Genomic DNA, 25,238 nt, shown 5'->3' on the forward strand with positions numbered 1-25,238 from the left:
CTAGCGGTGACCCCAGATGCTCCGGACCATGGCCGGATTCAAGGGGGACAGAGGTAAGCAGCGGGGTCCCGCGGTGGGTCCCCGCTGATCACATGGTCCTAAGTCCCCAGGCAGGGGGCTCCCTGGGGACTGGCTGCAGCGTGGAGCCAGGCGACCAACCTGCGCTTCCACTACCCCCTGGGACAGCGGACCGCAGCAGAGCGGTAGCGCTGCGGCGTCCCAGGGGTTAAATGCATGCCAGGGGAGCGCGCCTTCCCTGTCTCACAGCCGGCGCCTCCCCCGCTGCACACAGCCCTCTCTGCATGCTGCCGACTGGTCCTGTGGCAGCGCTCCTCCCCCAGGCCAGCCTCCTCTCTGCTCCTCGGCGGCCATCTTCTCCAGAACGCATGGTGAACGCTGCTGGAAGCGCTGGACGGAAGCATCGTGGTCTGGGTCCCCCCGCATACCTCTCCTCCGCTGTGGTCAGGTCTGTGTATGCAGCGCTGTGTCCTACCAGGCCCTGTGTCTGTGTAGTTGAGTGATCAGCGCTGTTAGTGCAGGAATTGTTATTTTTCTGCATTGTATGTGACTGTGCTAGCGCTGCTGCCTGTAATCTTTTCTTCTCTAAACTGTCAGCTTTATTACTGTCCCTGTTCTTTCTGCTAAAGCCCTTGCGGTGCGGTGCTGCAGGGTGGTCTCTCGCCTATTTAATACTTAATTGGTGAGAGAGGTCACATACGTGGTGCCATCATGTCTGAAAGTGATTTTCCCCTCCGGCTACAGTGTACCACGTGCAAAGTACCGTTAGCGGAGGGGGAGGGTAGCGCGGAGGGCCTTTGCCGGCAGTGTTTGTCCATGGCGCGGCCTATTACGGTTACAGCACCGGTACAGGAGCCGCCCTGGGCTTGTTTCGCTCAGGCGTTAACAGCTTTAGTGGGCCAGTTAGCTCCGCAGCCCGCGTTTACTCCGATGGGTTTGTCCCAGCAGTCTGTGGTGTCGTCACCCATGCAGGGGTTCCCACGACAATTGGTGGTACCCCACAGTCTCCCTATTTCCCCGCTCCCGGGTTCTCAGGAGCCAGCGTGGGTTAACTCCCTGACGAGTTCTGTACAGCACTTGTCGGATGTGTTGCAAGGGGAGTCTGTGATGCGGTCTCATAAAAGGCCGGTGGCGTCTCTGTCCGCTCCTTATGAGGATGACGAAGGGACGTCTGATGATGGGGAGATTCTAGATCCTTACGATCAGGAACCTCTCCATACTAAGGACGCTGATGCTAAGTCCAAAGTATATATTCCTGGACTTATTCGGGCGGTCCGCACAGCCTTGGTGATTGAGGACGAAGTTCCCCCAGCGGCTAAATCTAAGTATGCCTTTTTCAAAGATGTGAAGGGCGATGCCACAGTCTTTCCTCTTTCGGGTCAGTTGGTGGACCATTTAGAGGAGGCGTGGAAACAACCTGGCAAAAGATACCAGCCGCAGAGACGCCTGGCGGTGGCTTATCCGTTCGCGGATAATTATTTTGCGAAGTGGGAATCCCCTCCACAGGTGGATTCTCACGTGACCCGTCTTGTCCGTAGTGCCACATTGCCGATGCCATCCATGTCCTCCCTTAAGGATGCTACGGACCGCAAGGTAGAAATCTGCCTGAAGTCCGCTTATTCCCTTGCTGGGGGGGCAGCACGGCCGGCTATGGCCATTTGCTGGGTTGCCAGAGCGATGGAGCGCTGGGCGGATTCATTAGAGGCTTCTTTTGAATCCGACTGTCCGGCCGATCAGGCGGAGTTGATTGGCAATCTCCGTGATTCGGCCACCTACATCAACGAGGCGGCTCTAGACATTAGTACTCTGGTGTCTAGAATTTCTTCAGCAGCGGTAGCTGCTCGTCGCACCTTGTGGCTGCGATCCTGGAAGGCGGACGCAGATTCCAAGAAAGGTCTGGAAGCGTTGCCGTTTACCGGAGAAGTTCTCTTCGGTCCGGATCTGGATAAGATTGTGGCCACGCTGGCGGCAGCCAAATCTGCCTGTCTCCCGTCGGCCGCTGCTCCTTCTGGTTCGGGACCATCGTCCTTTCGGTCATCTAGGGCCCAGGGCAGGCCCAAACCACAGTCGTTTCCTCGACAGGCTGGCCCTAAGAAATCGGTCAAGCCCCGGAAGCAGGCATGGAGTACCAGACGTCCGGCCCCCAAGCCAGATGGCAAGCCTGCGGCCTGACGGTCCGGGCCTCCCTTTGGGGGATCCCAGGGTGGGAGGCCGCCTGCTACAGTTCGCCCAGTGTTGGTCGACCACTACGACAGACACTTGGGTTCTGGAGGTGGTTTCCCACGGATACGCCCTCTCCTTCCGGCACAGACCCCCGGCTCGCTTCTTCACCACGGGTCTCCCATCAGACCGGAACAAGGCTACGGAGCTGCGGAAGGTATTGCACACTATGCTCCAGGCTGGAGTTATAGTGGCGGTTCCATTCTCCCAGAGGGGCCAGGGTTTCTATTCAAATCTATTTTTGGTACAGAAACCCAATGGGTCATATCGTCCGATTCTCAACCTCAAAGCACTCAACAAGTCTTTGCGGGTCCCGAAGTTTCGGATGGAGACCCTACGGTCCATCATTCTGGCGCTGGAACCTGGGGACTACTTGGTGTCATTGGACATACAGGACGCTTACCTGCATGTCCCTATTCTTTGGCGCCATCAACAGTTCCTCAGGTTTGCAATCAGCAGCGACCACTTCCAGTTTCGGGCGTTACCTTTTGGCCTGGCAACAGCACCACGTGTTTTCACCAAGGTGATGGCGGTCATGGCGGCTTCTCTGCGGCTGCAGGGAGTCCGCATGTTGCCGTATTTGGACGACCTGTTATTGGTGGCAGGATCTCCAGAGCTCCTGTTACGCCACTTGGACCTGACCATTGCACTGCTGCAACGGCACGGCTGGCTAATCAACTGGCAGAAGTCCACTCTAATCCCGTCTCGGAGGATTCTGCATCTTGGAGCCTTATTGGACTCGGGACAGCAAAGGATCTTCGTGACGGAGGACAAGATCTCTGCTTTACAGTCAAGGGTGCGCAGTTGTCTGCACAGCCGCCGGGTGTCCTTACACTCGGCGATGAGGTTACTGGGCTCCATGGTGTCGGTGTTCGACATGGTGGAATACGCCCAGTTTCACTCCAGACCTCTGCAGCACCTGATCCTGTCCAAGTGGAACGGGCTGACTCAGTCTCTGAAGTCCCAGACGATTGTGCTCACCCAGGAGGTTCGCCTGTCCCTTACGTGGTGGTTACAGACGACCCACCTCAACAAGGGACGTCCGTTCTGGGTTCCAAATTGGGTCCTGTTGACAACGGACGCCAGTCTTCGGGGCTGGGGAGCAGTTTCGGGTCCACACTTGTTCCAGGGCAGGTGGACGCCGACAGAAGCGGAGCTTCCAATAAATATCTTGGAACTCCGTGCGGTCTTCAATGCTCTCCAGCAGGCACAGCGGTTTCTCCAGGGTCGCCCGGTGCAGGTCCAGTCGGACAACGCTACCACCGTGGCCTACATAAACAGGCAAGGAGGAACTCGCAGTCGGGCGGCTCTCGTAGAGGTCTCTCGGATCCTGGTTTGGGCGGAGCGCAATCTTCCGGCCATATCAGCGGTCTTCATCCCGGGAGTGCTCAATTGGGAGGCGGACTTTCTAAGTCGCCAGGACGTTCATCCGGGGGAATGGTCCCTGCACCCGGACGTTTTTCAACTACTGGTGGACAGGTGGGGTCTTCCAGAAATCGACCTCATGGCGTCCCGGCACAACAACAAGTTGCCGGTGTACGGGTCTCGCACAAGAGACGAAGGGGCGTCTCTGGTGGATGCTCTGTCCGTCCGGTGGACGTTCCGGTTCGCATACCTGTTCCCTCCGGTCTCCCTTCTTCCACGGGTAATCCGGAAATTCAAACAGGAAGGAGGGACGCTCCTGTTGATAGCTCCCGCGTGGCCCAGACGGCACTGGTTCTCAGACCTTCAGGGTCTGTCCGTGGACATTCCTCTGCGGTTGCCGCTACGACCGGACCTTCTGTCTCAGGGTCCTTGCCTTCACCCGGACCTGACTCGGCTGTCTTTGACGGCGTGGCTGTTGAGACGGCCATGCTGAGGTCCCGGGGGTTTTCCAGCTCTGTGGTGCGTACCATGTTACGAGCTCGGAAACCGTCTTCCGCGAGGATATACCATCGCGTGTGGCATACGTTCTTCCAGTGGTGTCGACCGAGAGGTTATGCACCGCGGGAGTTTCGTCTGTCTCGGATTCTCGCCTTCCTGCAAGCGGGACTAGATCATGGGCTTCGCCTTGCTTCTTTGAAGGTACAGGTTTCGGCCCTATCTGTCTGGTTTCACCGTAGGATTGCTACAATCCCGGATGTGCGCACCTTTATGCAGGGTGTTCTCCGCATTCAGCCGCCCTTTGTTCCACCTGTGGCGCCTTGGGATTTGGCTGTGGTCCTGAGGGCTCTCCAAGGACCGCCGTTTGAACCACTGGGCTCAGTGGATCTTAAATGGCTAACAGCTAAGACTGTTTTCCTTCTGGCCATTGCTTCGGCCAGACATGTTTCTGAGTTAGGGGCTCTTTCTTGTAGACCCCCTTTCTTGGTTTTTTATGGGAACAGGGCAGTGCTCCGCACTCGGCCCGAGTTTCTTCCCAAAGTTATTTCCCAGTTTCATATTAACGAGGAAATAGTTGTTCCGGCCTTTAACTCACCGGGTCTTTCCGTGGGTGAGGCCTCTTTGGATGTTGTGCGGGCCTTAAGGACTTATGTTGACCGCACTTCTTCGTTTAGGAAGTCGGACGCTTTGTTTGTCCTCTTTGGCTTCCGTAAAAAGGGTTGGCCTGCTTCAAAGCAAACTTTGGCAGCCTGGATCCGTATGGCTATTTCTGAAGCTTATCTTCATGAAGGCCTACCGGTCCCTCCTTCTCTGAAGGCTCATTCCACTAGGTCTGTGGGTCCTTCGTGGGCAGCTCGACGTGGTGCCTCGGCAGTTCAGATCTGCAAGGCTGCTACGTGGTCTTCTGTCCATACCTTCGTGAGGTATTACAGGTTTGACACCTTCGCCTCTCAGGATGCTTCCTTCGGGCGGCGGATTCTCCTTTCTGCACAGGAGCGTCCCCACCCTTAAAGGATACTGCTTTGGGACATCCCCAAGGTATCCTGTGGATACCCTATGGACCCTGAAGTAGAAAATATGAGATATGGTAAGAACTTACCCTTGTTATCTCTATTTCTACGAAGTCCATAGGGTTCCACAGGACTCCCGCCCTGTCGCACCTGTGCTGCAGATGGGCTTTGCTCTGGTCACCGGTTTTCCGTCTCCCTCTGGTGAGAATGTGATTCTTGTATGTGTCCAGATCTTTGTTCTCTCTCTTCCTTCTCCTCCTCCGGCCTATGGCTTGGTAACTAACTGAGGTGCCTTGGCCCGGGGGCGGGGTATAGGAGGGGGACCTAGTGCATCCTGGGAGGCTGAAAGCTTAACTCTTTGGTGCCCTGCGACTGACGTCACACCTATACCCCAAGGTATCCTGTGGAACCCTATGGACTTCGTAGAAATAGAGATAACAAGGGTAAGTTCTTACCATATCTCATATTATATACTGTAAACTGATCAAATCTGATTTGGTTGCTATGGGCAACTTCTCCAATGGTCCAAGTTTTTCCCTCTTTTCACTGCTTGATACTTCAACCCCTATATAAGCGGTCCAGTGTTGTGGAAGTGGGGTGTCCCAGCGGTTCTGAACCAAGTCCCGACATTTTTACCTTTTTAAAATGGGGATATTCCCTGACTTTGCACTTGCTCAGGAGTTATGAGGAAAAAAAGCCACATAAAATCATAATGAAAATGATCGCAGCTAAATTTATTTGGGTAATTTATAATACCAAAAAACTTTGCCTCCAGCCACGTTAACTCGCAAATCAAGTTAACGTGGCTAATTGGGTATGTCCGGTAGGAATCAATGTTCTCTAATGCACCGTTAGGTCTTTCATATACTGGATGCAGCATAAGCGATCAAAGACCAATATGGCTGTCTGTAGGTGACGGGCGCATCTCCGTCCATCTTGGTATCATGGTTGTGATTCCATTTATTTTGCTTTGCCTTCCTCTATGCAGGCTCAGGTGCTGCTGTGTCGGGCTCTGTCTAATGTCCTGCTCCTCCCGTGGCCAAATGTCCCTGAGGGTGACCAGCAGTGGGGAGAGCGCTCTAGTCACCACGGCAACCTACTGAGCGCTCTGACCAGAGACTACCGCCAGCTGAAGGGCAGCTCCCCTCCTCAGAGGAAAGGCCAACTGGAGGCCAGTAAGTAGCCTCATTCACGTCGATCGCCTTCTGGATCGTGTCATTGTAACACTCTATATTGCCATTTGTACAGGTCTCTTCTAATCCCCCTTCATTTTTTTAATCTCGTAATTGTTAAATGACTCTTCTCTTCCAGCCAAGCGCGTGATCTGTCAGACGCTGGGAGTGTTGCGGGACATTGTAGAGAATATCTCCGGTGAGGGCACCAAGCCGCGGCAGATTTGTTACCAGTCCATGCAGGAGGCGGCACAGCTCTCCCTCACACTTTTCCCGGCATATATCCACCAGTCCGGTAAGTAGAACCTCTGTCATTGTCCGTGACCTATACACGACTTCGGAGAACCCTTTGGGTTGGTTCTGGTGAAAAGTTCTATAAGACTGCTGCAGGGACTGACGTCACAGCTGGACGGGCGAATTAAAATGCCAGCCCAGCTGTGATGTCAGGATGACTTGTCAAGCTGCTAAACGATAAGTGCGTATACGGCTTGCTTGCTCAGTGCGACAGCCAGTCAAGTCGACACAGCTTTAGAAGCTGTAAGCACAGGGGAAAAGACTTGTCCAAGGGCCCCAGCAACTGAAAAAGAGTGGGCTTATGGGTCTTCCTGCTTATTGGAAGGACATGTTGTAGGGCAGAAGTCGGACGGGGGTCCCCTGATCCGAGGGGACGTGGACGTATGGGAGTAAGGGCCTGATCCACAGTTGGGATTAGAGTTGCAAAGATCAAGTAACTGGACATCTTGGTAAAACCATGCTGCACTGCAGGTGGGGCAGATGTAACGTGCAGAGAGAGTTCGATTTGGGAGGAACGTGTGCAAACTGACAGTGTAAGAATTAAGTGTGGAATACATGCGAAAGCAGCCGATATTTACCCTGCATGCAAAAAAAAACTTATGTATTTGCACCCCTTGCTGCATTGCAACATGGTAAGCCCAGGTGCACAGGTACTTGCTATTTCTTACTCTATTCCCAACTTTGAAGGAGGCAGGGCTGAGTAGGGAGTGAATAGAGAGAGCAGCCCAGTGAGGAGTGGTACACAGATGGGAGAGAGGTGTGCATCAAGCATGTAGGATTAAGAAGAGCCTGTGTGGACCAGCAAGGGGGGGGTACTGAGGAGGATGTCGCCAGCAGTGGTCCAGCGGATGCGCAGCAGGAATGGTAAGCGGATGCTGCTGAGGGCCGCAGTGTGGAAGCCAGTTAGGCAGGTCGTTGTTGTGAGCAGCTGAGAGCCCGCCTCTCGCTAAGTATGGAACCTGCTGCAGCTTGCCCCTGGTTCTGCTGCCACCGTCCCAGGAAGCCATGGCTGGAGCAGCCCTCTCCAGGATAGGCTCTCGCCGAGAGCCCTGTTGCCCAGGACATCAGTATGGTATTGTGGAAGGAGTAAGTCTCTGGAGATGGTTAGCGCACATCTCCAATGTTTGTCTGCACATGCGCAGGACCCATTCTGCGATCTCTCTCGCAAACCCACCCAAGCCGCAGCATGATTGACATGCTGCAGAGTTTGGGGGGCAGAGCGGGGGATTTCCTGGAATGAGCATGTTGCCCCCATTTTCCTGGAGGGACGGGGCCAGGATCTGCGTCAGTAGACACAGATTTCCTGGCCCCGCTAGAGACCTGGACCCCAGTCGCCTGTCCAAAGGAGCAACCACCGCGTCTGATGGTCGCGATGGTGATCGTAGGCTGTGACCTCGGCCGCAGCGCTAGGATCGCAGATGCAGGAAGAAGGTGTCTGTTTTTTATTTTTAGTATCAAGAGCCCTGACCTCACACACCCACACTTGTGGCCAAATTATTATGACTACCTGGCAATTATATGCAAAATACCTATTCCGCAGATAATGCTGATGTAGCAAGTCTGACTCTGTATACGTACAGAAAGGCGAAGGTATGCGCAGACTAACTAAGTTAAATAATGGGTAAACGACGCAATCTGATGGACGTTGAACTTGGAATGACTGTAAGCACTTGCAGCAGCAATGTGACCATTAGCAAAACGGCTGCGCTGGTGAATTGTATGAGGGCAGAGGGGACCAGCAGACAAAAAACTGTCTGAGCTCAGTTTGATGCACTGTTACCCGTCTGTGGACTGAACAATTCTGTCCACTCTCCGTTCCGCTCCAGTAGCCATTTACAACCACAGACCTTGCGCTCAGACCCAGGTTTTTGTCTGCTGGTCCCCTCTCTGCACTAACAACGGCCGCCCTCAAACCATTCACCAGCGCATCCGTTTTGTCAACAATCATTCAACGTTCAGTCCATCATATCACATAAGTTACCATTATTTCATGAGTGATACCCTTTATTAGGCTCTGCACCTTCCCGTTCTTATACAGAGTCAGACATCCTACATCTGCATTAGCTGCTTTGCATAAAATCGCCTGGTGGTCCTAATAATTTGGCCACTCTGTGTATTTTTCTCATCCCTTTTGTATTTCTCTAATGTATATGAAGTCTACTTTTATATGACTTTACAATCTATGATAAGCTTTTCTTTTAGTACATTTCCATTGTTTGCTTTCTCTTCACCCATTATCTCTTCCCAGAGCTCTAATCTCTACAGCGCTCAGTGTAATTAAAGTGGAATAATTGTATCCCAATACAATAGCTTGGAGGGGATAATAGCTTAGGGGGGATAATAACTGGTGGGGGGGGAGGGGGGGTTTATGTGAGATCCTTGGGGAGTGGTCAAGTTTGGGAAGATAGAAGAGCAGGCGGAGGCAGCAGATGCAACTCCATACTTTATTTATAGCCTGCACAGAGGATTAAAATAAAACCTAAAAGTGTAAGGTACAGCTACGTCACTGTACTAGGCATCGGTTAAAGGGACACTTGTCTCCAAATATGGGTGTTTTTTTTTTTTTTTAAGTACTAAATTAAAACAGATCTCTAGGGGACAAGCATTCTGGCTCCATAACACCAGCGTAAGTGTAGATTTATTTGAATCCGTGAACGGGTGATCCGATAATTAGTCCGGCAGGGCATGCTGGGACAACAGCTGCAGTGCCAGAGGTTAATGTGCTGATTACGAGACTTGGTGGCCCTGGTACCCCCTTCTGGTGTTAAGCCGCTTCTGATTGCCTCTCTCTCTGCAGATGTGACGGAAGAGATGCTCAGCTTTTTCTTAGCCTTGTTCCAAGGGCTCCGGGTGCAAATGGGAGTGCCATTCACTGAGCAGATTATTCAGACCTTCCTCAACATGTTTACCAGGTAACAACAGCTCTTCTCCCAATATAGCAGCTGACTGACTGTACAGCGGACATCCACTGTGCTAACGTCAGTGGCCAGTAGAGTACGGCACAAAATATGATCAAAGAGAGAATCCCTCTCTAACTACCTGTTTGCACAAAGGTTGTTCCCTACACATAAATGCACATTACACCGTCGTCCTAAACCTAAATCTATGAGTATGAGAAGCACCATGTGACCTTACCATACCGCCAGCTTCCAGGACATTGGTTCTGAGTGGTCACATGAGATCAGTGTCCCAGGAACGTCTGCTCACACAAACAGCTATGTTGCGTAAAGGCCTAATACATAGAGAAGAAGGTGCACAAGACCAGTAGACCTCCTTTTTTTTGGGGGGGGGGGGTTGTCAGTATTTGTCTGTTTACTGCAATTAATTTATTTTTGTCCGAAGTTGCATGAGTAGATTCATTTTAAGCTGTTACTATTTTTACCGTGGTTAGATATTTTCTAACCTGCCACAATTCCTGATTATGCACTTTGGATTATTCACATGAGAGAGTTGGAAACAGAGGGCCTGATTCAGATCCGGATGCTATTTGCGGTCGCTCGTCAAGAAAATAGGGGTGGCTATTCAAATGAACCGTTCGCTGTTTGCGGTCTGTTCACGCCTCTAGGTCTGAACGAGCGAACAAAACTTGCGGTCGTTTTTTGGGAAACTACGCCCCCTGGCCGCTCGCATCCTACGTCATGTCCGCTATTTATTAGATTAATCGAGTACATCGACCAGCGTATGAGCTGCTCGCTATTCTTGGGGTTGGTTTTTGCTACCACAATTTTGCGAGCAGTTCTGGCTATAAAATAACCCAGTGACATGGTCAATGACGCTGCTGTTTTAAATATGCACACCCATAAAACGCCGTTTTGACCTTTAAGCACGCCTGCGGTCGGATCTCCACTCCCCGTTTTCAAGCACCTTCCCCTGTTACCACCCACATACGCCTCATCCTGTCACTCAAATTATCAGGCATTCGCTATTTTGTGAGCACATGAATTTCGGCCGCACTGAGTGGTTCGCGCATGTGTATTACGATCCGTACGCATGCGCAGTTGGGCAAACATCGCTCGGAGCGAATGAGCAGCCACTTGCGTCCGGCTCTGAATCAGGGCCTGACTGTGCTATGGACACAGGTAGTGGTTAGTCCATGTCGCTGGGCCATTGTGAGACTTAGTAGTATTTAGTTTTAAAATGAGCGAGACTCCGGGAGATAATCACTTGTTTAAATACTAATTGTTCTGTTTTGTCCCGTACCGATTGGATAGCTCAGTGAGATCCGTTATCAGTAGCTCATTATGTCACCCTCTTGTAGGGAGCAGCTGGCAGAGAGTATACTGCAAGAGGGCAGTGCCGGCTGCCACGTGGTTGAGAGGTTCCTGAAGATCCTGCAGGTTGTAGTGCAGGAACCTGGTCAGGCTTTTAAACCTTTCCTGCCCAGTATCCTGTCCCTCTGCATGGAGCAGCTGTACCCCATCATTGCAGAGGTAAGAGATGGTTTTACATGCCCTGTACCCCTTCTCTCTTCCCCTTAATGCCCCTTTGTCTACTTTTATTTGGCTGTAACCATGATCCTGTTTTGGATCCATTTGTAGCGCCCGTCCCCGGATGTGAAGTCCGAGCTGTTTGAGCTGCTTTTCCAACTTCTCCATCACAACTGGAGATATTTCTACCGCTCCTCCGTTCTGGCCAGCGTACACCGGGATGGTGCAGATGAGCCTATGGAGAACCAGGCACAGTTCATTGGGGTCATGCAGGTGAGTACAGGACCTAGGCACCTCTCACAAAGGGGCGAAGATGCCAGTACAGTAGGGGTTGAACTTTGAATGGAGGCAGGGTAGGACTGGCTGACTGTTGGCCTTCTTTATACAACATGGGAATTAGTGGCAGGAACCTGACTAGTTCTGTAGTAGCAGAAGCCTATAGAGCACTCATTTTGGTGGAAATCTAATGGTCATAAATAGCTTGTTTTTATTTTTTCTTTGTTTTTAAGGCCTTTGGTCAGTCGTTCCTGCAGCCTGATATCCATCTTTTCAAACAAAATCTCAGCTACCTGGAGACCCTAAACAGCAAACACAAGTTGTACCATAAGGTGAGACCTTTTATAGAACATCTCAAGCTCCACTTGGTATCTAACTATGGTTCCTGTGACAATTCGTGCCGGATTCAAGTAGCCGCGATGAAACGAAAACTTAATGCCGGGGAAGTTTTCACACTGTTCGCCAGTTTTGGTGAGATATTTTCGCGTCTTTTGGCAATGCACGCCCCCATTTTTCGCCCTATCCTATTACAAAGGATGCAAAAACACATACGTGCAAAACTGCGCATGGTGAAACAAGCGAAAAGTACCCCATAAAAAGCCTAACTGCATAGGAAATCAATATTGAAGTGTATTAATAGCCCTAATAAAAGTATTTTGGGTTCTTAAATTGTGTCAAATGGCTGTTGAAAAATGATAAAAAGCTGTTTTATTTTGGAAAAAAATATTTGCTGTTTAAATTGGGGGTACATTAAAATGGGAGGCAATCGGGAAGCCGACTGCCTAAATACAGGCAGCCGGCAAGGGTGAAATGCCGGGCGTCTAGATGTAGACGCCCGCATTTCCCCGTCGCCGGGAGACCGGCGCCTGGCATCACGATCGTAGTGATGCCGGGCACCGCGAGCGTACAGCCGCGGGGGGGAGGGTTAGATTTAGGGCTCCCGGGGGGGACTTAGGGTTAGGCAGCCCCCCGGGAGGGTTAGGCACCCACGGGGGGCACTTAGGGTTAGGTACCCCCCCCAGGGGACTTAAGTTTAGGCAGCGGGCAAGGGGGTGGTTAGGGTTAGGCACTTGGGGGGGGGGAAGTTAGGGTTAGGCACCCCTAAGGAGGGTTAGGTTAGTGGATACTTACCTATCCACGATCAGGATTTCCAGCGCTGTCGGGCTTCTGCTGCGTCGCACTCTGCTCCTGTCAGGCTGCCGCTGACAGGAATCGAACCATGCGGCCGGCGGTATTTCATACCAATTCCATTAAAATGGGCGCTAGTATAATTTTGTGTCTATAATGTGCAGATTTAAAAAAAATTTAAAATACACCTGCTGCAGCCACCAGCAATCAATATATATTCTCAAAGTCAGGTGCATAAATATTGGGACATTGACAGAATTTTCTTATTTTGGCCTGTATTCACCACCACAATGGCTTTGAAATGAAACAAACAAGATGTGCTTTAACTGCAGACTTTCAGATTTAATTTGAGTGTAATTACATCCAAATCAGGTGAACGGTGTAGGAATTACAACTGTTTCTGTATGTGCCTCCCACTTTTTAAGGGGCCAAAAGTAATGGGACTATCAACTCAAAAGCTATTTCATGGACAGGTGTGGGCTATTCCCTCGTTATTTCATTATCAATTAAGCAGGTAAAAGGTCTGGAGCTGATTCTAGGTGTGACATTTGCATTTGGAATCAGTTCCTGTCAACTCCCAATATGAGATCCAAAGAGCTATCACTATCAGTGAAGCAAGCCATCATTAGGATGAAAAATCAAAACAAACCCATCAGAGAGATAGCAAAAACATTAGGTGTGGCCAAAGCAACTGTTTGGAACATTCTTAAAAAGAAAGACTGCAACAGAGAGCTCAGCAACACCAAAAGACCCGGAAGACTACGGGTGGTTCTCTTTGACACAGTGTCCTAGGTGGGTCGGTGCGCCGGTGAACGCCTGGGCTGACCTGACAGACACCGGTACTCTGCATGGAAGAAGCGCTGATGTATATGGGGGGGGCTACAACGGCTGTGGCTCGGAGAACCAGGCGCCGTTACCCCCCTCCAAAATGAGACTTGCCTCCCCAGGTCTCTACAGTGCTCCGTTCTAACCCCTTACCGGCTTATAGTCTTCTTGCATTTCTCCTCCTGTCGCTTCCAGGCCAGTCACGTGTTCGCCGCTCGTCTGGTGCGTGAGGTGTCCGTGGTGGTCTTAAATTGCGGGACGCCGCTTTTTTCACTGTACTGGGCTATTCTGGACAACCCCCTCCCCCCCTTAAGACTTTCTGTTGTGGTCTCCATACCCCCTTAACTTTAAACTAACAAGTCTTCGTTTTTATAAGACCAAAAAAAAAATTTTTCTTTGCATGTTTTACAATCTGTTTTGAATAGTAAAGATTAGTTTTAACTTTTTATATATCTTGTTTCCTTTTATCATTTTCATTTGCACACCAGGACAAAAGAGGTTTTTTTGAGTGCATCTATACCATCATTTTCTACTTCAGGGTCCATAGGGGGTCCACAGGGTTGACCTTGGGGTATAGCTGGATCTGGATCCACGGGCACCACGCAGTTAAAGCTTTGCTGCTCCCAGGATGCACTTGGGTCCGTCCTCCTCTATACCCCGCCCCCGGCCACAGGCACCTCAGTTTTAGTTGGTGCCCGGCCGGAGTCGGGTCACCCTGTCGCAGTGGGGCTGCAGGAGCAGCCCCTAAGCTTTATTTTAAAAGATGATTTTTTTTATTTTTTTCTACTTTTTTTACACTTTTAGAGCGGCAGCATCAGACTGTCCTTTAGGACGTCCACGTTGCCGCTCCTTCTCCCCGCTGGCGCCGCAACGCCAGTACAGCTCTGGGGATCGCGGCGGGACCCCAGAGCCTGTACTAGCCGGGCTCTGGGGACTCCCTTGACTGCTGCCGGACGCGACGGGGATCAGGTAAGCCGCGGGTCGCCGCGTGCGGCGGCCCGCGGATACTTTACATGCAGTCAGAAGCCTCCGGTCTCTGGGGACAGACCGGAGGCGCTAGCGGCGGCGGCGGGCTCCCCCTCAATTGAGGAATACCCCGCGTGTCCGCTAGACCACCAGGGTATCAGGCTGGTAGCGGGACCGGCAACCCGGGGGTTAATTGCTAGCCAGGGGAGGCAGCCTTCCCTGTCTAGCGGCTCCTCCCCTCAGCTCAGTGCACCTTTCAACTAGCAGTCTGGCGTTGCTGAGCTGCTCTTATCTTACGGCCACTCCTCCTCTGAGGTCTCCGGTAGCCATCTTTACTGGCACATCGCAGACTCCCAGGCGGTATCAAGTGGACCGGTCCCCCTGTGTACCTCTCCCCTGCTAAAGGACAGTGTACACAGCGCTATAGCCCTCCCAGACACTGAATCTGGGCGGTTGATTGTAGCGGAAGGTGCAGTGAGTACTAACTTTTCTGCATTGTATGTGACTATTGCTAGTGCTGCCTGTCTGTGACTTATTTTCCTTGCTGTCGGCTTATAACTATCCCTTTCCTTCTCCTACGGCCCGGCAGGTGTGTGGGGGAAGGGCGTTTTTCTGAGACCCTCACTTATATAAAACACGTATTTGTGGGGTCAGTCACATACTGTTGTGTGCTACACAGTACCATATCTGGGCTGTTGTGTCGCATACTGGTGAGTGCGCGGGTGTTAAAACTGTAATTCCTCTGGTGATACCTATTTCTTGTGATTTACGGTATCATGTCTGATGAGGAGACTGAGCGCTCTGTGGCTCCTGTGTTATTTTCCTGCAGACGCTGTGCTGCTGGAGTTGATGGGGAGGACTTATCTCAGGATGGTCTGTGCGGGCGGTGCCAGCTGGTACCGGGCCCCTCCAACCCCCCTGTATCACAGGACCCTCCTTGGGCGATGTTTTCACAGGTGCTGGCGTCTATTGCGGACCGGTTATCGGTCCCATCAGTGGTCCCTTCTAGGGCGTTGCCGCAGCCCACCATCCCCCATTCCCCGGGGGTTCCACAAATGTTGCGCTCTCCACCCGGGGCCCAGACTGTGGGTCCTTACTCGGGACTGCCTGTGTATGTGCAGTCTTCCCCAGGGACGCGTCAGTCTGTAGTGCCTTTGCAGAGTTTTGCTCCGATGGCTCCTCCGCCTTGGGTGGATGTTCTATCCAGCTCCGTACAGAGTCTGGCGGCTTCATCCTCGGCGTTTCAGTCCATGTTGCAAGGTGATGTGCCACCAAGGGCGTCTAAACGTCCGGTTGTGAGTTCACTAGCTGCGCAGTTGTCGGACTCGGAAGTGTCCTCAGATGATGGAGAAATCCATGAGGACTCTGACTCTGATGTCATGGGGCAGGAGGTGGAAGCTAAGTCCTCCATTAATGTTCCAGCCTTAGTTAGGGCGGTGCGGGCTATCCTACATGTTGAGGATGATGCGCCGGCTCCTAGGTCGAAGTTTCCTAATTTTAAAAAGGCCAAGGTGACTTCAACTGTGTTCCCCCTGTCTGATCAATTATCGGATCATATGGCGGCGGCCTGGCAATTACCCAGTAAGAGGTTCCATCCACAGAAGAGGTTGGCGGCGAACTATCCTTTTCCTGAAGCTCATTGCAGGAAATGGGAAACTCCGCCGGCGGTGGATTCCCACGTTACCCGCTTGATCAAAAGCGCGACGCTGCCATTGCCGTCTATCTCCTCTTTGAAGGATCCCACGGACAGGAAGGTGGAGACTTGTTTAAAGTCCATTTATTCTCTTTCCGGGGCGGTGGCTCGCCCGTCCATGGCTATCTCCTGGGTGGCTAAAGCCATTGAGGCATGGGCCAATGCCTTGGAGGATACCTTTCCTGATGAGGCTCCGGATATCCAGAGAGCGTTAGTGGGACAGATGCGGGATGCAGCTTACTATATTGGGGAAGCGTCTTTGGATGCCAGCCTGCTCACTTCTAGGGTGTCGGCTGCAGCGGTGTCTGCTCGGCGCTCCCTGTGGCTGAGGTCCTGGAGGGCTGATGCAGATTCAAAAAAGGGTCTGGGGGCCTTTTCCTTTTAATGGTGATTTACTATTTGGTCCGGATTTGGACAAAATAGTGGATACTTTGGCTAAGTCCAAGTCGGCTTTTCTCCCTTCGGCCTCTGCGCCGGCTAAAGTGAGGAGCTCTGCCTTTCGGTCCTTTCGGGTTCAGGGTAAGGCCAAGGGCCAGTCCTTCCCGAGACATTCGGCGACCAAGGCCGCACCCAAGCCCAAGAAGCAGGCATGGAGTGCTCGGCGCCCTTCTTCCAAGCAGGAGGATAAGCCTGCTGCCTGATGGGACGGGCCTCTCTCTGGGGGACCCCAGAGTGGGAGGCCGACTTCTCCAATTCGCCCAGTGTTGGCACAATACCACCACGGATGCCTGGGTTCGAGAAGTAGTGTCTCAGGGGTACGCCCTGTCTTTTCGGTTCAGGCCGCCCCACCAGTTTTTCTGTACGAGTCCTTCTCTGGACAAGACCAAAGCTGGTCAGATTCAGGTAGCTATAGAATCCTTGCTACAAGCAGGGGTCATTGTTCCCGTTCCGCAGTCTCAGCGCGGGACGGGGTACTATTCTACTCTTTCTGGTACAGAAACCCAATGGATCGCCCTATCCTGAATTTGAAGTCTCTGAACAGATACCTCAGAGTTCCCAGGTTCAGGATGGAAACGTTACGTTCCATCATTCTGGCGATGGAACCCGGGGATTATATGGTCTCCCTCGATATCCAGGACGCCTATCTCCATGTGCCCATAGCACCGGCACATCAGCGGTATCTGAGGTTTGCTATCCTGAACCATCACTACCAATTTCGGGCGTTGCCTTTTGGCCTTTCCACGGCTCCGAGGGTGTTCACCAAGGTGATGGCGGTTATGGCTGCCCACCTTCGGGGTCAGGGTCTACGTCTGTTGCCGTACCTGGACGATCTTCTGCTGCTGGCGAGCTCCCCGGAGGTGCTTCTTCGACATCTCCACCTGACCATTGCTTGTCTTCAAGCACACGGGTGGTTGATAAACTGGAAGAAGTCCTCCCTGATTCCATCACAGCGGATGGTTCATTTGGGAGCCCTGCTGGATTCTCGTCAGCAACGGATTTTCCTGACTCCGGAGAAGGTCTCCTCCCTGCAGCTGCGGATACACAGTTGCCTGAGCAGTTGCCGCCTGTCGGTCCATTCAGCTATGAGAGTTCTGGGATCCATGGTGTCGACATTCGACATGGTGGAATTTGCCCAGTTCCATTCCCGGCCCCTGCAGGGGCTGATTCTATCGGAATGGAACGGGTAACCTCACCGGATCCGCTCTCAAATGCTGGTGTTGTCCCCGGAGTTTCGGCAGTCTTTGGCTTGGTGGCTTCAGACGGCGCATCTGGTCGAGGGGCGCCCCTTTTGGATCCCGGACTGGGTCCTGCTCACGACGGATGCCAGTCTTCGGGGTTGGGGGGCAGTGACCGGCTCATTATCGCTTCAGGGTCGTTGGTCCGCGGAAGAAGCACTTCTCCCCATCAACATCCTGGAACTGCGGGCTGTGCACAGGGCCCTGCAGTCGTCCGGCCCCGCTCTTCACGGAAGGGCGGTTCAGGTGCAGTCCGACAACGCCACCACGGTGGCGTACATCAACCACCAAGGGGGAACTCGCAGTCGGGCAGCAATGTCTGAGGTGTCTTGCATTCTTGCTTGGGCGGAGTGTCACGTTCCAGCGATCTCGGCAGTCTTCATTCCCGGAGTCTTCAATTGGGAGGCGGACTTCCTCAGCCGTCACGACGTGCATCCCGGGGAATGGTCGCTTCACCCAGAGGTGTTTCAGCTACTCGTGGACAGGTGGGGGCTGCCGGAGCTGGACTTGATGGCCTCCCGTCACAATCACAAGTTGCCCGTTTACGGGTCAAGGACAAGAGACGCAGGCGCCTGTCTGGTAGACGCTCTGTCGGTGAAATGGACGTTTCACCTGGCGTATTTGTTTCCTCCGATATCCCTGCTTCCTCGGGTTCTGCGGAAATTCAAGCAGGACGGCGGCATGCTCGTGCTGGTGGCTCCGGCGTGGCCCAGACGTCCTTGGTACTCCGATCTGAGGTGCCTCTCCATCGACGCTCCGTACCTTCTTCCTCAGCGTCGGGACCTGTTGTCTCAAGGGCCCTGCCTTTACCCGGATCTGGGTCGGCTGTCTTTGACGGCGTGGCTCTTGAGACAGCCGTCTTGAGGTCTAGGGGTTTCTCCAGTTCGGTCATTGGTTCCATGCTTAGGGCACGCAAGCCTGCTTCCGCGCGGATTTACCACAGGGTGTGGCGCACTTATTTTCAGTGGTGTGAATCCAGAAACTATGATCCGCAGGTGTTCCGGGTTTCCAGAATCTTGGAGTTTCTTCAATCGGGTTTGGACCTCGGCTTACGCCTGGCCTCTCTGAAGGTTCATGTGTCTGCTTTGTCCGTGTGGTTTCAGCGACGGATTGCTACACTGCCAGACGTTCACACCTTTTTCCAAGGTGTTCTCAGGATCCAGCCTACCTTCGTGCCTCTGGTGGCTCCGTGGGACTTGGCGGTGGTACTGCGGGTCTTGCAGGGTCCTCCTTTTGAGCCGCTTGAGTCGGTGGAGCTCAAGTGGCTGACGTTTAAGACCATTTTTCTCCTGGCAATTGCTTCTGCCAGGAGGGTTTCAGAATTGGGGGCGCTTTCCTGTCGCTCCCCTTTTCTGATTTTTCACCAGGACAGGGCGGTGCTCCGCACTCGTCCTGAGTTTTTGCCCAAAGTGGTCTCAAAGTTCCACATTAATCAGGAACTTGTTGTGCCAGCTTTTCAGTCACCTGATCTTTCCGCTGGTGCGGCTTCCTTAGATGTAGTCCGGGCACTTAGAATCTACGTGGACCGGACTGCTTCGGTTAGGAAGTCGGATTCTTTGTTTGTTCTCTTCGGTTTTCACAAGAGGGGTTGGCCTGCCAACAAGCAAACGTTAGCCCGTTGGCTTCGTTCAGTTATTTGTGAGGCTTATGCACAGGAGGGTTTACCTGTGCCAGCCTCTGTTAAGGCTCATTCCACTCGTTCTGTGGGTCCCTCTTGGGCTGCTAGACGTGGCGCCTCCGCTGTTCAGCTGTGTAAGGCGGCCACTTGGTCTTCAATTCAGACGTTTTTGAGGTTTTATTCGTTTGACACCTTCGCCTCTCAGGATGCATCCTTTGGGCGCCGGGTACTCCTTTCAGCACAGGAGCGTCCCCGTCCTTAGTTGAATTGCTTTGGGACATCCCCAAGGTCAACCCTGTGGACCCCCTATGGACCCTGAAGTAGAAAACAAGAGATATGGTAAGAACTTACCTTTGTTATCTCTGTTTCTACGAAGTCCATAGGGTCCACAGGGCGCCCGCCCTGACGCACTTGGCTTCAAATGGGCTGTGTGGCTGGTCACCGGTTTTCCGTCTCCCATTTCTGTGAGTATGGTTTCTTGTGTGTTCCAGTCTTCCTTCTCTCTGTTTAGTCTCCTCCTCCGGCCTTAGCTGCTTACCAACTGAGGTGCCTGTGGCCGGGGGCGGGGTATAGAGGAGGACGGACCCAAGTGCATCCTGGGAGCAGCAAAGCTTTAACTGCGTGGTGCCCGTGGATCCAGATCCAGCTATACCCCAAGGTCAACCCTATGGACTTCGTAGAAACAGAGATAACAAAGGTAAGTTCTTACCATATCTCTTGTTGTTTTTTTTCCTAATTAGCCATTAGGTGGGGTGTCTAAAGGGTTCTGAACCAAGGGCCTGATTCAGACCCGTTCGTTATCTGCGTACGCTCGCTAGATGCGTATGCACATTTTTCAAAGTGACGCCACGGGAAGCGATCGTTCGCCAAGGCATAAGCACGCCCACCATGTCTTGGCGAGTGGCCACTTTGTGTATGCATACGCCCAATCGCACAGGCAGAGCTGCCCACCAGCAACACGTCATCTCCAGGAAGTGTATTAAAACATTGGTACATCGAGCACCATCGGATGCGAACGCAGTGCTTGCGGTTGCTTTACCCTACCATAAGCATTGAGAGGAAATCAATGTAAAAAAAAAGGCAAGTGACGTGTCCTATGACACTGCCTGTTAATTATGCACGCCTCTAAAACGGTGTTGAAACACCCGGGCACACCTGCGTTCGCATCTACAACCCCCCGTTATTCGTGTCCTGCCCCTGTTACCACCCACAAACTGCCTCTCCTGTCACTCATTACCCTGGGCTGCCTTTGCTGGGCGAGAGAGAGGGTTACGATCGCAGTGTGTAGTTCGCGCACGCGCAGAATGAAGCGTGCGCATGCATGTAAGCAGAACATCGGCCCGCTTGTGAACGCACAGCGCGAGCGAGCGGCTCTGAATCGGGCCCAAAGTCCCCACATTTTTAGCCAACAATAGAGATTTAGCATTTTTTTTCACCTGCTTCACCGGTTTTTGTCTATGGCGTTTTTGCATCTGCGATAACGCTGGGAATAGGATTGCCTGATTTGCATTTACTGTAGGGGCGAAAAAAAAATCGCACATGTGAAACCTTATCTCGGCTCTTCGCGTCTAATTGAATCTCCCCCTTAGTCGGTTAAGGTTAAAAGAAGCCTGCAGTGAGACTTAAACTGGGGCCTCCAGCAAGTACTACTACTGTCATCATACATTGGTCACTGTTCTGACAGGACAGTGTTCCCACCTCCTGATGCGCTGTGGTACCTCGCCCTGTTATACAGTCTCTGCTGTTTTTGAAGGCCTGTCCTCTCACTGATTTGTCTCCTCTATATCTCTTCTAGAAGCTGTTCCGAGACGTGATGCTCCCCCAGTTTGTCAGTGTTTTACTTCAGGTCCTTATTCACAAGTCCCATGACCTCCTTCAGGAGGAAATCGGTATTGCGGTCTACAACATGGCATCCGTGGACTTTAATACTTTCTTCTCTGCCTTCTTGCCGGAGTTCTTAGCTGGCTGCCAGGGCTTGGACAGCGGTCAGAAGAATGTCCTTGCCCGCAATTTTAAGATGGAACGGGTAAGTATGGCTTGTTCTGTAAAATTTTAAATAAAGCAGTTTGTTTTTTGTTTTTTTGAGGCAACCATGTTGTGTGCTTAAACCATTATTTGAGAGCGCATCAAGTCACAAGCTGCCCTGTTGTTCTAATGCCATCAGTTATACCATGCATTAACACCCTGTATAACTTTTTTTTTTACAAACTCCATCTGCTTTTTCTCTTTTCCCCCCCACACAGGACCTGCCTTCGTTTACCCAGAGCGTGCATCGCTTGGTCAATGACCTCCGATACTACAGACTCTGCAATGACAGCCTCCCCCCAGGAACTGTGAAACTGTGACAGACCCAACTCCCAGCTGACGCCTTTCTCTCTGTATCAATAGTCTTAACTCACCCGCTACAGATGTGAAACCCCGCTACTCCACTCATCTTTGTTTTTGTTTTTTTCTTTTAACTTTTGGACGATTTTTAGCACTTTCTCTGTGAGAGATTTCAGTGCCTCTCCTGGGTTCTACACCTAATCCCTTTTGTTTAAAGGGTTGTTTATAAATCCCACTGTAGGCTCAGGGGTTAAGTAAAAAAACTCCTCCTCGTCTTTTTAACTGTATTATCTTAAATTTCACAAACCTTCAATATCATTCCCTGATATCGGAGAATGTAGGTGGCCGTCACCTGATATGGACAGTGATGTCTGGATTTTAAAAGACCATACAGTCCAATTACCTGCCCCAGTCACTTGGGGTGCACACAATTTATGATGTAATGTTTTATATATAAATATATTATTATTATTTTTCTTTTTTTTTTTTTTTTGTTATCATTCCATTGTGAAATTGCAAAATCGCTTATCGCGAATAAAACGAATGCCTTGTTTAAAACTTCTGGTCCGTTCTTCAGAATTGAATTGGGATAGTATATATTATATATATATCTATATCTCTCTATCGAGTAAAATTAGTATTGAACACATCAGCATTTTTCTCAGTAAATCTATTTGTAATGGGGCTATTGTAATGAAATGTCAGAGCAAGCCATGCAATCCACACATGCAAAGAAATCAAACAATAGATGTCCATAAATTTAAGTTATGTGTAATAATGTGAAATGACACAGGGAAAAAGTATTGAACACATGAAGAAAGAGAGGTGCAAAAAGGCATGGAAAGCCAAGACACCAGCTGAAATCTATCAGTAATTAGAAAGCAATCCCACCCCTTGTCAGTGCAAATTAATATAAGCTGGTTCAGTCCCAACTGATGACCTATAAAAAGGTGTCTCATTACCAAGGTGTCACACAAGAAACATCTCATGTTGGGTAAAAGCAAAGAGCTCTCTCAAGACCTTTGCAACCTTATTGCAAAACATACTGATGGCATTGGTTACAGAAGGATTTCTAAACTTCTGAATGTTCCAGTGAGCACTGTTGGGGCCATAAGTGGAAAGAACATAATTTCACCATAAACTGGCCACGACCAGGTGCTCCTTTCAGGATTTCTGACAGAGGCATGAAAAGTGATATCAGAAAAGTTGTCCAAGAGCCAAGGACCACTTGTGGAGAGCTTCAGAATGACCTGGAATTAGCCGGTACAATTGTTTCTAAGATAAACTTGAAAGTATGCTGCAAAGCATTTGGACAAGCCTGTGAAATACTGGGAGAATATAGTCTGGTGAGATGAGACCAAAATTTAACTCTTTGGATGCCATAATACATACCATGTCTAGAGGAGAAATGGCACTGCACACCTACAGTGAGGTTTGGAGGTGGATACATCATGGTGTGGGGCTGTTTTTCAGCATATGTCATATGATTTGAATGGAAAATGTACCGAGACATTCTTGATAAAAATCTGCTGCCATCTACCAGGATGGTGAAGATGAAACGAGGGTGGACATTTCAGCAAGACAATGATCCCAAACACACAACCAAGGACACTCAATTGGTTTCAGAGAAAGAAAATAAAGCTGCTAGAATGGCCCAGCCAATCACCTGACTTGAATCCAATTGAAAATCTATGGAGATAACTAAAGATCAGAGTTCATAGAAGAGGCCCACGGGACCTTCAAGATTTGAAGACACTGGAAGAATGGGCCAAAATCACACCTGAGCAATGCATGCGACTAGTTTCTCCATACAGGAGGCGTCTTGAAGCTGTCATTACCAACAAAGGCTTTTGTACGAAGTATTAAATACATTTCAGTAAGCGTGTTCAATAGTAAGCGTGTTCAATACTTACTACTTATTCTCTGTGTCATTTTCACATTATTACACACAACTTAATTTATGGACATTAACGGTTGATTTCGTGCATGTGTGGATTGCATGGGTTGTTTCTGACATTTGGTGAAAATTTGATTACTATAGCCCCATTACAAATATATTTACTGTGAAAAATGTTGATGTGTTCAATACTTATTTTACCTGCTGTGTATATGCATGTGTGCGGTTTTTTTTTTTGTTTTTTTTTAAAGATACATTAGCTTTATTAAATGTAACATGCAATGACTGTATTTAGACATGCCTTTTAATAATTGAAGTGCTCAGATTCTAGTCATTCATCTCCAGAGTAGTAGAATAACCTATAAACAACTGTTCACTGCAGAGTGTTAAGAGTACTAATCCTATGGGAAGGAACGATCCTGTCCATTCAAGTGATTGTTTCAGTAAGGACAAAGCTGTACGTGACAGGGGCAGTGACATGTGAGGAGGGGAATGGAGGCAGCAGGAAGTCACAGACAGTTATATAGTGGAAGGAGCAGGGTTCCTAGCAGCACAGAGTATATCAGGAGATGAGTGATGTGTCGGCGAGGACAGGGTTGCATGTGAGTAGAGGAACGGTGGCAGCAGAAAGCTGCAGACTTAGACTTATGTAATGGAAATAACTGGATCTCCCAGCAGTGCAGCGAATATACGTAGATGAGTGATGTGTTAAGGAGAACAGAGGCAGTGACCTGATGTGAAGAGAGGAATGGTGCCAGCAGTATACCTGTAAATTCAGGCCCATAACAAACTGATACTGGAATATATTTAGAAAGTTATTCAGCTTCGTACACCTCTATAACAGTGATTAGTATATTGTAGACCCACTAGAACTTTTACCAAGTACCTTGCTTTTTCTACTTCAGGGTCCATAGGGGGTCCACAGGGTTGACCTTGGGGTATAGGTTGGGAACCAAATCCGGGCACCACGCAGTTAAAGCTTTTAGCTCCCAGGATGCACTTGGGTCCACTCTCCCTATAACCCCACCCCCAGCCAGAGGCACCTCAGTTTAAGTTGGTGCCCGGCCGGAGTCGGGTCACCGTTTAGTGCAGTGGGGAGCTGATTAGCAGCCCCAAGCTATATATTTTTTTCTAAGAACAGAGTTTTTTATTTTTACTTTGGACTTTCAGAGCGGCAGCGTCGGACTGTCCATAGGACGTCTAAGCTGCCGCTCCGTCACCCCGCCGGCGCTGAGATGCCAGTACAGATCTGGGGATCTCAGCGGGACCCCAGAGTCTGTACTAGCCGGACTCTGCGGGCGCCCAGGACTGCTGCCGGATCTACGGGGAGCAGGTAAGGTCGCGGATCACTGCTTGCGGTGATCCGCGCATTTCAAATGCAGTCCTGTGCCTCCGGTCTCTGGGGACAGACCGGAGGCGCCGGCAGTGGCGGCGGGCCCCCCATACCCCGTGTGTCCACTAGACCACCGGGTACTTACTGATCGGCGCTGGGAGCCGGCGTCCCGGGAGGTTAATAGCCGGCCAGGGGAGGCAGCCTTCCCTGTTACAGCGGCTCCTCCCCTCAGCTCAGCGCGCCTTTTAGTATCTATAGTCTGGCGTCGCTGAGCTGCTTCCTCCGTGGGCCACGCTTCTTCTGAGGTCTCCAGCGGCCATTTTCTTGTGGTGCAGCAGCAGAGCTCCGGAGATGGCAGTGAGTCCAGTCCCCCTGCGTACCTCACCATCAGGTCAGTGTACACAGCGCTGTAGCCTTCCCAGACACTGAATCTGGGTAAGTTGCATGCAGTGTAATAGTGCAGTATATTATATGACATGTTTATGTATATATGTATA

The 25,238-nt window shown here is 50.9% G+C and overlaps 1 protein-coding gene across 1 annotated transcript in view; it reads left to right on the forward strand.

Moving 5' to 3' along the window:
* The window catches only part of XPO6 (exportin 6), a 69,163-nt gene extending 47,108 nt beyond the window's left edge, over positions 1-22,055 (forward strand). Inside the window, exons 17-24 of the mRNA XM_088448194.1 lie at positions 6,100-6,286; positions 6,423-6,578; positions 9,375-9,489; positions 10,836-11,007; positions 11,116-11,277; positions 11,514-11,612; positions 20,982-21,212; positions 21,430-22,055. Coding sequence (XP_088304320.1) covers positions 6,100-6,286; positions 6,423-6,578; positions 9,375-9,489; positions 10,836-11,007; positions 11,116-11,277; positions 11,514-11,612; positions 20,982-21,212; positions 21,430-21,531 — 1,224 coding nt within the window. The 3' untranslated portion in view covers positions 21,532-22,055. The remainder of the gene's footprint in view (positions 1-6,099; positions 6,287-6,422; positions 6,579-9,374; positions 9,490-10,835; positions 11,008-11,115; positions 11,278-11,513; positions 11,613-20,981; positions 21,213-21,429) is intronic.
* The last annotated feature ends 3,183 nt before the right edge of the window (positions 22,056-25,238 follow it).

The sequence above is a fragment of the Taudactylus pleione genome, unplaced genomic scaffold (assembly GCF_031769625.1).
Source record: "Taudactylus pleione unplaced genomic scaffold, aTauple2 ptg000451l, whole genome shotgun sequence".
NCBI classification, from domain to species: Eukaryota; Metazoa; Chordata; class Amphibia; order Anura; family Myobatrachidae; genus Taudactylus; species Taudactylus pleione.